This window comes from Pteropus alecto, unplaced genomic scaffold, assembly GCF_000325575.1.
Source record: "Pteropus alecto unplaced genomic scaffold, ASM32557v1 scaffold8, whole genome shotgun sequence".
Lineage (NCBI taxonomy): Eukaryota > Metazoa > Chordata > Mammalia > Chiroptera > Pteropodidae > Pteropus > Pteropus alecto.
The window spans coordinates 3,061,326-3,076,497 of NW_006494609.1; the positions used below are offsets into that span (position 1 = coordinate 3,061,326).

The following is a 15,172-nucleotide window of genomic DNA, read 5'->3' on the forward strand; positions in this document are numbered from 1 at the left end:
TTGTGTCTTGGGAACCAGTAATGTCTTTAGGGTGGTAATCCTAGCACTAAATAAGGTTAGACTCAGGAAAACAAACATTTAAACCCAATCAGTCCCCCTAGGAAAACTTCCTTTTTCAAAAACAAAAGGTCTGAAGAGGGGAGTTAAAGTTATACCATCTTATCTTTCATGTTAATGTTGAATTAGGCCATTATAGGGAGAAAGGGAGAACCGAGCATTTGGGCCTGAGATAAAGTTAAATTCGATTTCCATCACGGAACTGTATTCCGATAAATACTGAAGTTCCAGCAGCAAAATAATGGGAAAGCCGTTTCCCACTAACTGCAGTACCTATTTGGTATATATGTAGAAAAACTAGTCCTGAAGGAACAAAGGCTATTGCAGAGGCTTCTCAGAAGGCTCTTCTGCTCATACTTTAAAAGCTTAGGTCCATACATGGTCACTTTTCTAAATACCAAGGAAACCATGTCCATTAAACTGATCTTCAGGGCAAGAGCTATGTCTTTATTATCTTTGTATCTTGGTGCCCATCATTGACCCTCACATGCAGTAGGTGCTAGCATCTTTTTAAAGGGAACAGTTGGAAGTAACTACTAACTCTGGGAGATGAATTAATCTACTATCTTTCCCATGAGCCTAAATGAACACTGGGTTATATACCTTTCTGTCTATAGTCATAACTGCTTTTGCTCACTTGGAGCCCATACACCTGTGGAGTGTTTTGGGGTTTGTCTTCACCAGTTAAGAGACAGAAACGTCACAAGGAAGTCATAATCAGGTTTCATGGTTTTTTAGAAATAATTCTAATAAGATATAAAAAGAATATTACTTTGTAGACTTTGTTTATGCATAAAAATTTTCTCAGGGTAGATAGCTCATGATTTTTAGTATAGCTAGAAATCACTTTCTCATCCAGGGCAAGGATGCTGGTGTGCTTTGTGATCTCTTGTTTATGTTCTCTGTCACTGAAATCTGTGACTTCTGGAATATGAGGGAGCCCTCTAAAGGACTCAAGCCACCTTCAAGACAGATTGGACCTGGCTCTTTTGTATTCAGGTTTTATAATGAAACAAGGATATTACATTGACCTCTAGTGGACTATTTCAAAACTTGAACTTATGGTACACGGTGAGGGGGAAAAAATGCTTACTCAATTGTGTACATGGAGTTAGAAGCCGGTATGAAAGTCAAATCGAGGCTTCATTTGTGGTCAGTTTGTTTTGTAATGTGTTTTTGCAGTAACATCCAAGAGATGAGGGCCCGGCACAAAGATGCTTTTCTGAAGAAACATAACCTCAAACTGGGCTTCATGTCAGCATTTGTGAAGGCCTCAGCCTTTGCCTTGCAGGAGCAGCCTGTTGTAAATGCAGGTGAGTTTGTGGTGGCCAGCATCACAGAGGTCCTGGGAGGAACACAGACCTGTTCCCACACACACAGACACAAAAGATGGGAGTCAACAGGCTTTTTATTTCATACCTGTGGAAACATTTCCCAAGGATTTCTTGATTCACCTTTCTGAAATAGTATCATAATTACTTTGTCCCTATTAGATGGACAGAATGGTTTTTCCTCCCAGCGCCTAGCTGGGAAGTTCTCAGCCAGCCCAGCTCTCCAGGCTTCTCACGTCAGGGCCCATGGAAGCTCATGTTTTCTGGCACCCACCTTCCCAAGGGCTCTGTTATCTTGGGGCATGACTTCCACACCTGGCATAGGCTCCAGAATGACCTTTGATTTCTGGTTGATGGCCCTTATTGGGAGGCCTTGGGCTTGGCCCCACTTTTATGGACTTGGTGATCATTTTCCTTCCGTTTTACTCACTACATCATTGAAATGTTGACCTAACAAGCAGTTCTCTTTCCTGTTGAGACACTTCTCTATTCCCTGGAAGATTGGAGAGGGGACATTGCACTTTGCAACCCTCAGCAGTGCCAGGGTCCCTAAAGATCTAGAAATAGAAGCCCTAGTCCCTTCCATCAAGTGATATGCTCTAGGTAGGTAGAAGGACTGTCTTCATTTTGTGCCTATGTGTACCTCTTTGTTTCTTCCATTCTTCTCATGCTTCCTGATTGGCTGTATCCATCCCTTCTGCCTGCCCATACACATAGGCATTTCTGAGTTGTCTTGGCCTCTTTCTCAGTTTTACATGCTTTTTCTGGGTCTCTTATCTAACAATACAACATACACTTTCTGTGGAAAAGATTTCCAAGCCTGTATTTTATCATGAGCACTGGATCTAAATTTTTAGCTGCTGTTTGCTATCTCAAGCTACAATATTAACGCCAGACCACCCTGAGTCTCCTAGAAAGAGCATTCCTTCCCCCTTGTCCCCTTTGTTGAGGGTGGGCAGCAGAATGGGCAGCACCTCCCCACCCACTTTGCTAATTTGTCTTTTTGGGAGCACTTTTTACATCTGGCCATTCTCAGCTGAGGGAAGGCCTGTTAACAAGAACTTAGCGTATACTTATCATATGTGAGCCAGTGTGCTGAGCCCTTCTGAGGACTGCCAGAAGGATGGATGCTCTTCTCTCAGGCTCAGTCAGCACTTGGGCGATGTTACCATTGGTTGGCACGGGAGTAAGGAGTTTGCCACTTGTCATGCAATGCTTTTCATGCTGATTGGGCAGCCCACACTTTCCCAAGTACTGTGGATTTTTACTCTACTAGTACAAATAATACCTTATCAGTCTAGGCTTGGGGAGTTGTATGTAACACGTGTTTTCTCTCTCATAGTGATTGACGATGCAACCAAAGAGGTGGTGTATAGGGATTATATTGACATCAGTGTTGCAGTGGCCACCCCACGGGTATGTTGGAGCAGGAGGTGTGAAGAAGCAGACCCTTGGGGCAGATCATTCTTTAATTCTATCTTTTTAGAAGGAAGTTAGTAAAAGAGTAACCTATTTTTGTCGTACCACATTCTTTTAATGTCACGTCTAAATACTTAATGTGTCTAAAAGTATTTAACACATTAAGTAATTAAGATATTCTGGGAAGTGGGGGAGACCATGGCTTGAATCAAGGGATATAACTGTAAAGGATACTATTAATTTGCATCTGAAAATAGTCTTTCACATTCATCAGGGTTTGGTGGTTCCAGTCATCAGGAACGTGGAATCTATGAATTATGCAGATATTGAGCGAACCATCAGTGAACTGGGAGAGAAGGTAAACTAGAAAGCAGCATGTGTATCAGCTGCTGGGCAGGTCAGAAAAGAGAGCCTGGGGAAGGACGAGCTCACCAGTGAGCAGTGCTTGGAGAGCTGGAGCCTCACCCGGTTCCATAAAGCGTGCATAGCCCCTGAGAACAGCAGTCACCCACAAGAGCCGAAATACAGATCTCTGTATGGCATATTCTCGTGACTGAAGATCTCATCAAGTGAGACCTGCTGGGGGAAAAAAAAGGACCCAAAGGCATTGTGCCTGTCCTCTGGCGGAGCACTAGTCACAGGCATCTCAGCAGAACAACTTTCATGCTGAAGCTAGAATGTGGACTGTGCATTCTCGACCTTTAGGTGAAGAAAGCTGGGTTGACCTTAATTTCAATAATGAAATACCTCTTTTTAGGCTCGAAAGAATGAACTTGCCATTGAAGATATGGATGGTGGTACTTTCACCATTAGCAATGGAGGCGTTTTCGGCTCCCTCTTTGGAACACCCATTATCAACCCCCCTCAGTCCGCCATCCTGGGCATGCATGCCATCTTCGATAGGCCAGTAGCTGTGGGAGGCAAGGTATGAACCATCACAGCTAATGTCCTAGGGACTAGGCAATGAGGAGAGGAAAATCTAAATGCTAATTATAAAAGATTCACTATAATTTCAGGCGTAAGTTCTGTTTTAGTTTCTAATTAATAGCTAAGGCAGTAATTCTCAAGTCGTGGAGTGTGGATCAGCATTATCTGGGAACTTATTAGAAATGCAGATTTTTGGACCCCTTCCCGGGCCTGTTGGAGCAGAAGCTAGAGATGATTCTGATGTACATTGAGCTAAGAAGGCTTGCTCCTTCATCTGGTACAGTCAACAGGCTTCATTCTCTAGGTGCTGTAGAGAGTGGGGATGCTGTTGGAGGCCAGCCCCTTGCCTATGGGAAATAGAGGACAACAACGCAGAGTAGTCTACCAGCTGCCAAGTGTAGGATAAGACTTAGAAGTTCTCTGGGAGTTTAGAGAATGAAGTCAAAGGGTATGGAGTTGGTCCTGGATGACATGTCAGTGGGAAAACATTTTCTGGGAGTCCTCTATGTAGAACCTTTTGGGTCACAAACTCCATTGTGAATCTGAAAATCATAGATCTTCCCTGATAAATCCTACTTTTGATACAATTTGGAGAATTTGTAGACCCCTGGTTTAAAAATTTTTTTAAACATTTAATTTATTTATTTTAAACATTTTATTTTCCCCCCTAAAAATTTTTTTGAAGAAAATTATAACCCTGCAGAAGAAACTACAGCAGCCAGAACCAAAGGGGAACCTTTTTCTGTAGACAACAGATGAATAAAGGGCAGTGCGTGTTTATAAAGGCAGTTGTGAGGAGACTTCTGATTTCTTGGTTAAGCTTTGTTTCCACGTGGGGGATGTGGGGGAGCTTTGGGCTAAGGGTAAGGCTTGGCTTTTGAAGATATTGTAAGTAGCCAGAAGCAACACCAATAGGAAAGGCTCTGGAACTGGAAACTTTCTCACGGGCTGTGCTTTCTCTTCATCCCCCTTTAGCAGGGCTTTCTCTGCCTTACTGCAGACAAACTTGTGAACTTCTCTCTCTGCAGGTGGAGGTGCGGCCCATGATGTATGTGGCACTGACTTATGACCATCGGCTGATCGATGGCAGAGAGGCTGTGACTTTTCTCCGCAAAATCAAGGCAGCGGTAGAGGATCCCAGAGTCCTCCTACTAGACCTTTAGGAGGAAGCCAAATGCCCTATACATCGACCATGCAGGAACTGAAAACCAATCTTCTCCCTGCCCCCACATGGGTCCCAGGTTAGCCTGGTGACCGACAGGCACATGCTGTTGGCCTCAAGCAAGGAACCCAGGGCACTATGTAACCAGCAGTCACATGTCTTTTCTTGGTGTTCCTACCAGGCTCTCTCCCTCTCTGCACCCTTCTCGTGCACTCGAATATCTTATTTCCTTAGGCTTAAGGGAGAGAGGGAGAGAGCCTTAACGGATGCTCATTAATTAATATTCCTACCTTTCTTCCATTAGCCCTCTGCAGAAATGATCTTGCTTCTCCCCTGTGCCAGAATGCTATAGGGAAACCACTGGGGACCATGTGATTAAATTTCAATCTTTTGAAAGTGTATTCTCCAGAGACACCTAGGAGGGTGCTATGCCTCCCAAGCTCAGAGCAGCTTTTGTCCTGCCTGTGCCCATTCTCACCTGATTCCACCTGTGTGGAGGTGTTGACCACAGGCCGGGAGGTGCTGCTTCGCTTCTTAAATGCACCTTCATTCTCATCATTGATTTCAAGATGCCTCTTCTACCTCTTTCAGGAAGCACAGGCCAGGGGATCTGGGTAGGAGGGGTGTCGACAGTGTTGAGGGGAAGAGGGCATATTCACCCTGAGGTTATATGTTGTAAACAAGAAGGGAGCAGAACCCAGGCCTGCCCTCACACTCTGTCATAGTCTCGCCCCAGGAAGGCTCATTTTGGCACAATCACGCACAACCGTGGTTGTACCAACCTTTCCAGATTGCTAGGAACCATTCTAACACATTGTTTTTTTTAGAGCAGATTCTAGCAAATCATGGTAGTGGGGGATGGTCACAACCCAAGGCTGGAGCCTGGTAGAGATTGAGGTGGGGAGGCTTTTTGTGGATTCGCTCAGATTGACTTGAGCTTTTATATTCCATTGGTATAAGCAAGTGGACTGAAGAGGCAGTTCTGTTCCTTCCTGCACGTTGGCCCTAAGGGAGCGGGACCTTAGCTCTTCCTCTGCAGAACACAGGTCTGGGGGAGGATGGACTGTGGTGGAAACCAGCCCCGGGATGCTAGTACATGGGGGAAATAACCAGTGTCACCTCTGAGGTACTGCCTAGTGGGTCTGGGCACAATCATTGAAATTCCTTGGAGCATGGTTAAATGCACGTCTCGTCATGAAAGCTACTGGGCTTTATCACTTTGACTCCAACTGCATCCAGGCCTGAGGCTGCTGACACTTGACATTGGGAGCCATATTTTTAGTGCAGAGTGCCCATTTGTATCTTGAGTGAGAAGCAAGGCCTGGGGGGCTGGGTGGGGGGAAGGGATGGGAGCCAGTACTGAGTGCCTGCAGCATCTACTATGTCTTCACTATTCAGAACTTGTAATTGAAATATTTAAAGAAACATTTTAAATGCAAATTAAAGGGCAAATGTTCTCAAATAAGGTTTCTGTTTCTATGTTCCTTTTGATTATTGAGGCTGTACAAGTCTCCAACACTGATTATTGTTAGTATTGAAAGCCACATAATGCCCTGTTGGTTACCCTGTGATGATGTCCTAGACTTTGAAGTAAGTTAACACTGTACTCATTTGACAGAAGATAGAACTGTGGCTGTCTGCCAGCCAGGAAAGTGCTCCAGCTTCTTCCAATGAGCCCCTCAAGCCAGGCAAGCCATACTCTTGAGAAAAAGGTTCCCAGCTTTGTGAAGCCCCTTCACACACACACTTGCAGTTTTGTAGGGCTTGCATTATTTCTGGGATGGATTGGGGAGAGGTGGGGTGACTTAAAATTTCACATTTTGGACCTGATTGCCACATGTGTACCGACATGCTCAAGGTCAGTCAGAACAGATGAGGTGGATTACCTCCTGGGAGCAGTGGCTTTTGAAGGTGAGTGGTCTCTGAGGTGGGGACTAACCTAGGCTGACTCTAGGTAACAGGCCTGGCGGTGTCCATGCTTAGACACAGCCTGGTCTTTCCGCAGTCCCTGCCTGCTGATCTTGTACGTAGTGGTGCCATTTCCATGTGAAGGTCTGTCATAGGAGCAAAGTGGCTCCCAGCGGGTAGAACTAACAGAAAAATCAGTGGATTCAATGAAAGGAATTTTAGAATTATCAGGTCCAGGGCATGATAATAGAAGCTTTAATTTCTCTAGTAAACCTACAAAGGAGGTATTAGCCCCATTTGATCAAAAGGAGGCAGACTCTCAGCCTCATAAGGGTTGGGACCACAGTATTCAAAACTCAGGGCCTAGCAAAGTGCCAGATGTGCGGTGTTTATTATACAAATGAGGCCCAGAAGTTCCAGAAGGGACTCACACTTTGTGCAGCGGTGGTTGCAGGTGGTCTGGCCTGTGTAGCAAAAGGAACGTAGTCTAGTAAACAGGCTCCACTATGACCAGGTCCTGTCATTAACCTCTGAACAGAAGCCCCCATCTGTCTCAAGGGGTCACTGAAAAGATTTAACTAGTATTCTTTCTGGGCACCATGACCCTCTTCCAAGACTTCTCTTCCTCTTTTATTTCCCATAGAGCCAAGCACCCCCTACATGCCAGCACTTCCCCTTGGACTCCAAGATACTCTGCAAGGCACAGGCCGGCATGCTGGTCTACCACCAGCCCTGCTTCCTACTTCCTAGCAGACTCCAAGCTCACTTTTAACCATCATGGAGCTTCTCATGGGAGCTTTCCAATCTCCCACTCCCACTGGGCCACTCTAATTACATTAATGAGGCAGACACCATAGGCAACATCAGGCTTTATTGACGGGTGGGTAGTGGGTACAGGCAAGCCCCAAGGAAACCAGTACCATATGAGGCTGTGCTTCTCTATGTCCCTTCTGCTCCAGAGTTATTCTGGCCTCTCCAACAACACAGGTCCCTACCCCCAGAGATAAGACTTGGGCCTTCAGAGCCAGACTAGAGAAAGGTGTCAGAGGCGCCACCTGGTGGTATTGGAGACACATTGGAGGGAAGGAATTTGGGGAAGAGGTCTGGTGGAAGTCTTAGATGCCAGATCCCAGTTACCAGATCTGAGAGGAATAAGAGGGCCTCCAAAGATGGGAAGGGGATTGTCTTTTGGGGTAACTACTTACCCTAGAAATGCTTCTGACTAAAAACTTGGGCAATCATTCTCTGTGTTTTTTGAGTTCTCATTTCAAAAGGGGATGAAGTCCCAGTGGGCAGTGAATTGAGTGGGCCCTCAAGACTAGAATGCAAAATGGTAAACAGGATGAAGGCCTGAGAAGGGAATCCGAATGGGTACAACTTGTCTTACTGGCGTGGTCTCATCTCAGAGCCAAGGGGCAGGCTCCCGTTTTCTTGACACCGGTGGGCTAGCTGGGGAAGGGAACTCTATTCCAAAATTGCTCTAAGTGGCAAAGATATGCATTCCTCCCTCTCCTCATTTCTCTCTATCCTTATTTTCCTGTTCTCCCTTCCTTTTACTCTCCAAAGTCTGAAATCACAAGATAGGAGGCATGGTCCCCCATCTCACTTCATGCCCACTACAGATTTCTTCCCTGCTTCCCCAGCCTCCCCACCCCCTGCAGCAGTAGTCTGGTGGAAGAGGCCCGCCACTTGCATGACAGCCATGGTTTGAGTGCACTGAGCCAGTGGACCAGTATCCTGAGATGGGTCTCCAGATATGTCCCAAGTGAAGCACAACATGGCAGGTATCAAGTCACAAAGCCTCGAAGTCAGCTCAGCAGGTGGTCAGTAGTTCAGAGCTAACGTGACAGAAGGCACCCTTTTACGTGGTAAGTTTGCATTCAAGGTATAGAATGTGCGCTCAACGGGCATCCGTTGACTGATGGGTGAGGATGGATGGGTAGAGGGGTCCAAGCTGCCTAGCGTGATGCGATCTGTCCTGTCCCTCCCCCTCAGCAGTGACTAGAAAAGGTTTCTTCCAGAGATGGCTGGGGAACTCCCTAGGCGCCTCAGGGGCAATGGCGATGATTACTTCTGAGGCCCAGCGGAGAGGGCTGAGCAGGAAAGGCAGCTGCCCTGCATTCTTTGCGGAGGGTCACTGATTAGAGGGGCCAGCTTTGGTGACAGGCGAAGAGAAGATCCAGACCAGTCCAGCTGCTTCCATCACCCACCGCACCCCCTCTTACCCCACCAGTTTGCTCCACTGGATTGTACTGAAGAAGGGGTGAGACTTGAGTCTGTCGACACCGCCTCCTCCAGCGCCCAGGCGCCTGGTGGGATCAAGCTGCAGCAGCTGTGGAGAAAGGCCCAGTTAGCACCCAGTAGGCCACCCAGCCCCGCAGCCGAAGCATGGGCTGACCCTCCAGGGACTCCAGTCGCAATGGCCCCAGGGGTCCACTCTTTGCCAGACTGGTACACAGAACCTCCAGCGTTACCCTGGGGAACATAGGTGGTATTTGGTCACCAACATATAGGAACTTATAACCTGCACCCACATTAGACATCCAGGAGCAGCGCGTTTGTTTGCGCACAGGGTTCTGCCCTCCCAGCACCCACCCTCAGGCCAAGGAGCCGCCTCCTCTAGGCTGGCTGTACCTCACCTCAGTCAGCAGGGAGGCTGCTGGGCGACTGAGCCACTCAGGCAGCTGGAGCTGGGTGTGAGACTGGATTCCTGAGGGGTGGCTCTGGGACAGGGCCTGGCAAAGACACAGGAAGGGGCTTCTGAGGAGGCAACCCCAGAAAAGTAAACTCTCAAGCAGCAGCCAGGATTTTGTTCTTCCCTGCGTCACACCCCATAGGATGGTGATGATGTTGATCATTGCCTTCTGCTTTGGATCTATTATTATATGTCAGACTGTGCTAGATGCCTGACAGCCATTTATCCATACTTTCCACAATCCTCAAAGTAAGTATTAGTATTCCATTTTAAAGACAAGAAGCAGGCCGAGAGAAGTAAGGGGACTTATGTTGAGTTCAGGGTTTGAGCCCAGGTCCCTTTGGCTCCATGCTTGCTAGAAGCATTGAGCTTAGGTTGCAGTCAGGAACAGCATTGGAACTTGCCTCCTTACAAAAAAAGTATATCTCCAGGGGCCTCTCATTTGGCCGTGGCACGCTACCCTCAGGGCTGAGGCAGGGCTGTAGCACGGGAAGAAGGCAGGACTTCTCTGCACTCCAGAAGCGGGCAGCTTTGAAGCGCAGGAGGTCTGTTTGGAGGTCAGGATGAGGCCTTGGGCTATCGGACAAAAGCAAGGGGAAGCCAGGGTGGACTGCTCAGATCTGGGCGTTAGATCACACTGCATACACTCTGGCCATTTCCTGGTCAGATGCAGTTTTGGCCTTTCCCTTGATGTCTGACTTTACCAGCCCCAGATGTGATGCTGAGCTCATCAGGGGAGGACAGAGGGCAGAGGCTGCCATCCTGAGTAAGGGTGTTTGCAGGAGGAAATTTGAGCTCTTGGCTGACCCGGGCTGGACAGGACAGCTGCTGGCCTGGATCAAGGAAGCCCTCTCTCCTGTCCTCCAGCCAAAATATAGGAGTTACAGCCCAGAAGAGTGTGGGGATGGGGAGTGAGCAGTGGAAGGAGGAGGCTTGGGGGATGATCCAGGCACCTTTCAGTGAAGAAGGGCTGTGTCAAATTCTGGAAACTCCCCAACTGTCTCAACTGTCATCCACATAAACTGACAGTCTCACTAGCTATAGCCACTAGCGTAATAGGGGTATGAAGTGTGTCCATGGCCTGGGTGGGAGAGGCTTCCCGTGTCTCATGACCTGTAGGGGACAGCTGGGGAGGGCACAGCTGTGCTGGCAGAACATCCAGCCCAAAGGCCGGGTTTTGGCGAACCAGAGAGCCTCAGCCCCGACACTGGCTGGTTGGACTAAGTCCAGCTCATCCTGCAACTAGTGACACCTACCAGGGCTCCATACCCTGCCCAGCTACTCACCATTCCAGTCAGCAATTCATACAGTAGAGACCCAAAGCTCCACCAGTCACAGGCTTCCGTCAGCTCAGAAATCCCACCCACCTCTGTGGGAGCAAGAACACACATGTCCCAACCTCACCAAAGAGGCTGGGTTTCCTCTCTACTCATCCTGCCCGAACACGGCCCATCCCCTTTGTCGTCTACTCAAAGGCACCCAAGGTCTGGGGGCCCGGCACACCCCCCTTCTTGCCTGGGGCACTGTAGAGGTTGTCCGAAGCCTCCCGGCAGCACTGGGGCTCCACCTCTGACCACTGGCCAAAATATGTGAGCCGGATGTGACCTTCCCGGATGTGTGTGCAGGGGGGATGAACGGGACACAAAAATCGCAGTTAATCATTGTTGAGCAGTGGGCGTGGGGGATGGGACTCCAGGGCTTTCCCTTACAGTCATAAGGCAGGAGCCAGTGGCCTCCCTGCGCATGGCCGTCCTAAGGGCACGGTCTCCTGAGGCCCAGAGACAACCAGTTACTCATAGGAGCTGCTGCCTTGGACTCATGAGAGTAAGGGGCTTGTTTTTCAGCCTTGGAAACGCAGTAGAATCCTACGTGAAAAGGCCGAGGGGAGGTGGAGGAAGAAGCAGATAACCTCTGCCATCCCCTTGACTTTGGGGAACTCTCCTCTGTCTGATGCTTTGGAGACCCCCACCTGAGGGGTGAGGCAGGGGAGGGTGGCCTGCTCCCCTCCCCCCAGGCCTAGGCACCTACCTGCCTGGTCCAGGAGCAGGTTTCGAGGATTGAGGTCCCGGCACAGCACCCCTTGCTCGTGCAGCGCCTCCAGTGCCACCAGCATTTCGGCCGCCCACTGCTTCACCTGTTCTTCACTCGCGCTCCAGGCACCCCTGCCAGACCCCAAGCTGGCTTCATCTGCTGAGGGGCGGCTCGTACCTCTGCTACGGCCACAGCCCCCCAGCACCCGGCCGGCCCCCTCGCGAACCCAAGGGAGCCCCCAAGGGGACCCTGTGTCCAAGTTCTGGCCAGGTCTTCTCCTGGATTGGAGGTGCAGGAGGCCACTTGGAGCCTTTGGAAGGTTCGAGGAGCAGGAAGTGCTGATCCTGGCTGAAGGTTCACCTTCAGCCTCTCTCTGGGGTCTGATTGATGAGGCCTCCCTGTCTGGGGGAAGGCTCTGACAAGTCTGTGGGTGCTCTTGGGGGACTCTGTCCTGGAGGCAGGTGCGGCCCAGGGGGAGCAGCATTGGGGTCCGGAGGCTGAGGCAGGAGTTGAGCTGAGCCTTCATCCTCTCCAGGCTGGAGACAGACCTGAGCCGAGATTGTTGGGGGCTGGCCTGGGAGCGCAGGTGGGACCAGAGAGTGCCTCCTGGGCCACAGGAAGCAAGTGAGCATGGGGACAGGGGAGAAAAAGAGTGTGGATACCAGGTCCCTGTCTCAATCCTGCTTCCCCTCTGCCTTGGGCATGGACCCTCTGCTTTCCAGGTCCTCACCTCTGCTCCTCCCTCTCTTTGCCTTAGCCTAGAATGACCTTTCCCCTCCTATCACTCTACCTGGCACAAAATGGGCACTTAGCCCCTAAGGATTATAAGATATAAATTATTGTTAATGTCCTTGGTTGGGTAGTGGCTTCACTAGTGTTCAATATATTTTATACACATATTTTTTAAATTAAATTATTTTTAGGGAGAATAGTATAATGCAATGTAAGTAAAATAAAAGAAGGTCAGGCATGGACCTGTGATGACAGTATGTCATGACCAAGGATGTGTATCTCACTAAAAAAAACTCTTTGCTGTAACAGCTGATCGATAAATATCTGCTCCGTGACCCAGTTGCTGTCTTTACAGCTTCAGTACCACTATCCCATGTGGCCACTATGAGGGATGGGAACAGCCAAGACTGGAGGAAACAGTGACAAATGGAACATCTGCATATATGCCCTTTCGCCAGCCCAAGATGCGAACATCCTCCCCAGGATGTCCCCTGAGCCTTAGCACCACACTGGGGACAGGGAGCACTGCAGTAACCCGATCCTTCCATCGTCATCCAGAAAGCCTGGGGCCCCTGGTCTGTGCTGCACATCTGGTGCAAGTCACTCCCCTCCCCAGGGCTTGGCCTTTTAAGGGGATGGAAGAGGACATCTCAAAGCCCTGAGGGACTGACGGGGGTCTTCAGTCCCCCTCACCTTGCACATGCTCCAGGTGCAGGAAGATGGAGTCCTCACTCACAAAGTACCGCAGCAGCTTGGTCATGTAGGGGACACCATGTGGGATGATGGTCAGCCGCTCCTGGCTCGCCACGTGGCACCTGGACAGGCTCTGCGGAGGGGGCAGGGCAGGCAGATCAGCTGAGGACAGGCCAGAAGTTACTCTGCCAGGGAAGATGAGAGGCCTAGCTTCAGGGGCAACAGGATGCGGGGTTGGAGCTGGCCCTCAGTCCTGTTTCCACCACAGAATCTAGGCCCTCCACCCCCCGGGCCATGGAGGAGGCAGTAGGTATGTGTCTAGGAGACAGGGGCATGCTCAGGGCAGGACAAGTGGCTTTTGGATTTGGAGGATGCATGAGATTCAGATACAGGTTCTGGGTAGGGGGTTCCCCAGAGGTTTGGGGTTTCCAGGAGCTCTGAGAAAGTCCCAAGGGGGAATGCAGAACGTCAGGAAGCTGGGTGGCACCTGCCTTCACCACGAAGGTCCCTCCGGTCGCTGGGTCCTGGACTAGCTGCACCTGCCGAGGTCCAGGAGGCGCTGGTCAAGGCACACGCTAGTTCCTGGGGCTCCATGGCCCTGGCCCCAGACCAGGTTCCTCCGCTGAGGCAGACTCACTCCAAGGGCAGGGCAGCGAGGGCAGGCTTCGGTGGTACAGAGTATGTCCCCCACCCCCAAAACTGACACTGATCCTGTCCTGTTCATCCATCCTTCTTAGACTTGCAGGTATTAGTTCAAGTCCCACCTCCTCCAGGAAGCCTTCCCAACCCTCAGATTGGTCTGGGGCTCTAATCTGTCTCCAGTGCTCTCCAGAGTCACCCTTAGAGGAGCGTCTAATTTCCTGGCTCCCCACTGCTCTGTGAGCCCAGGAGGGCAGGAACCACACTGTCTAGTTCTGTTTTCCCAGAGCCCTGCACAGCACGGGGATGTCGTAGATGCTTCACACATGTGTGGTGAGTAGGCCATCCTGCAGAGTCTGAGGGCGTCAGCGGGGGAAGCAGCCTCAGAGCCAGTTACCTCTTCTGATCTTTTATTTTATAGGTGAGGGAGCTGAGGCTCTCAGAGTGTGGCTCGAGGTCACCCATGGGCCAAGCCGTGCCTGGAGCGCCCGGGCTTGGAGTTCTCCTTCAGGTCTCTCCCCATGCCGCCCACTCTTTCTGGAAGCTGTCTTTGGAGAGCAGCCCACTCCTCTTGTTGGTTTTGATTAGAGGCAGCGGTCTGCCAACTGCTGGGACAGGGTTTTATTTGGAGTTGGGCCCTTGAGTCATCTCGTGGTGGGCAGGGACGGACCCCAGGCACAGGAGAGGGCAAGCCAGGTACACTGGGGTGGGAAAGGAGAAAAATCTGCCCAGACGAGGAGCATGTGGGGGGCAAGACTTTTGCCCTGGTGCTGTGACTCCCTCACTGTTGGCCTGCCCTACAGACACTCCCAGTGGTGGGAGTCCAGCCCTGAGGCCTGGCAACTAGGCAGTGATGAAGCCCGCAGCCTAGGATCAAGGTTTAGATCTTGGGCGAGTGATTTGATTTTCTCACCTACAAAACAGTAATTACAAAGGCCCCTTTCTCTCATCACTGGCCTGTGGGGGCCAAAAGTGGGAGGGTCCTTTGCGAATGTGAAGGCTGTGAGGATGCCAATCATTACATTTGCCAAGTCACATCACCTCTCTGAACCTTGTTCTTCTTAACTGCAGAATGGAGTCATGGTAAAACTTCCTTCAGAAGGTCAACAAGAGGACTCTAATAAAGCAGACAACTCAAGCAGAGCAGCAGCCTGTGCCTGCCACATAACATGCCCTCAACAATCTGACGTGATGATGATGACTACGACAATGATGATATTGTAGAGAAGCCCCACACTAGCTAGAGAGCACTTACTCTGTGCTAAGCGCTTTATATAGATTATTTAATTTTATTCCCACCGCCCTACCAGGTGAATGTTATTAGTGACCCTTTTTATTGATGAAGAAATGGAGGTTCAGAAAGGTTATATTACCTACAGTCTCACTGGCTCAAAAGTGGTAGAGTCAGGATTTGAATCCAGGGCTGGCTGATGCCAGAGCCTGGAAACTTCACTGCAACTGGGGGCTCAACAGGGTGACCTTGGCACATTCCTTTACCTCTGGGCCTCAGTGTTCCCATCATCAGGGAAATGAAGGCAGTGGACTAGCTGAGTACCGGAGGGTTGTGTGGCGCCGGGG

At 50.0% G+C, this 15,172-nt stretch overlaps 2 protein-coding genes across 2 annotated transcripts in view; one reads left to right on the forward strand and one right to left on the reverse strand.

The window, feature by feature from the left end:
- Positions 1-6,362, forward strand: part of DLST (dihydrolipoamide S-succinyltransferase) — an 18,507-nt gene extending 12,145 nt beyond the window's left edge. The window contains exons 11-15 of the mRNA XM_006925449.3: positions 1,240-1,370; positions 2,731-2,804; positions 3,082-3,165; positions 3,565-3,732; positions 4,763-6,362. Of these exons, the coding sequence (XP_006925511.1) occupies positions 1,240-1,370; positions 2,731-2,804; positions 3,082-3,165; positions 3,565-3,732; positions 4,763-4,897 (592 nt within the window). The 3' untranslated portion in view covers positions 4,898-6,362. The remainder of the gene's footprint in view (positions 1-1,239; positions 1,371-2,730; positions 2,805-3,081; positions 3,166-3,564; positions 3,733-4,762) is intronic.
- Positions 6,363-7,655: 1,293 nt separating this feature from the next.
- Positions 7,656-15,172, reverse strand: part of RPS6KL1 (ribosomal protein S6 kinase like 1) — a 13,447-nt gene continuing 5,930 nt past the window's right edge. Inside the window, exons 4-10 of the mRNA XM_006925450.2 lie at positions 13,447-13,494; positions 12,956-13,088; positions 11,528-12,136; positions 11,015-11,104; positions 10,786-10,868; positions 9,444-9,539; positions 7,656-9,136 (exon numbers count right to left, since the gene is read on the reverse strand). Coding sequence (XP_006925512.1) covers positions 9,026-9,136; positions 9,444-9,539; positions 10,786-10,868; positions 11,015-11,104; positions 11,528-12,136; positions 12,956-13,088; positions 13,447-13,494 — 1,170 coding nt within the window. The 3' untranslated portion in view covers positions 7,656-9,025. The remainder of the gene's footprint in view (positions 9,137-9,443; positions 9,540-10,785; positions 10,869-11,014; positions 11,105-11,527; positions 12,137-12,955; positions 13,089-13,446; positions 13,495-15,172) is intronic.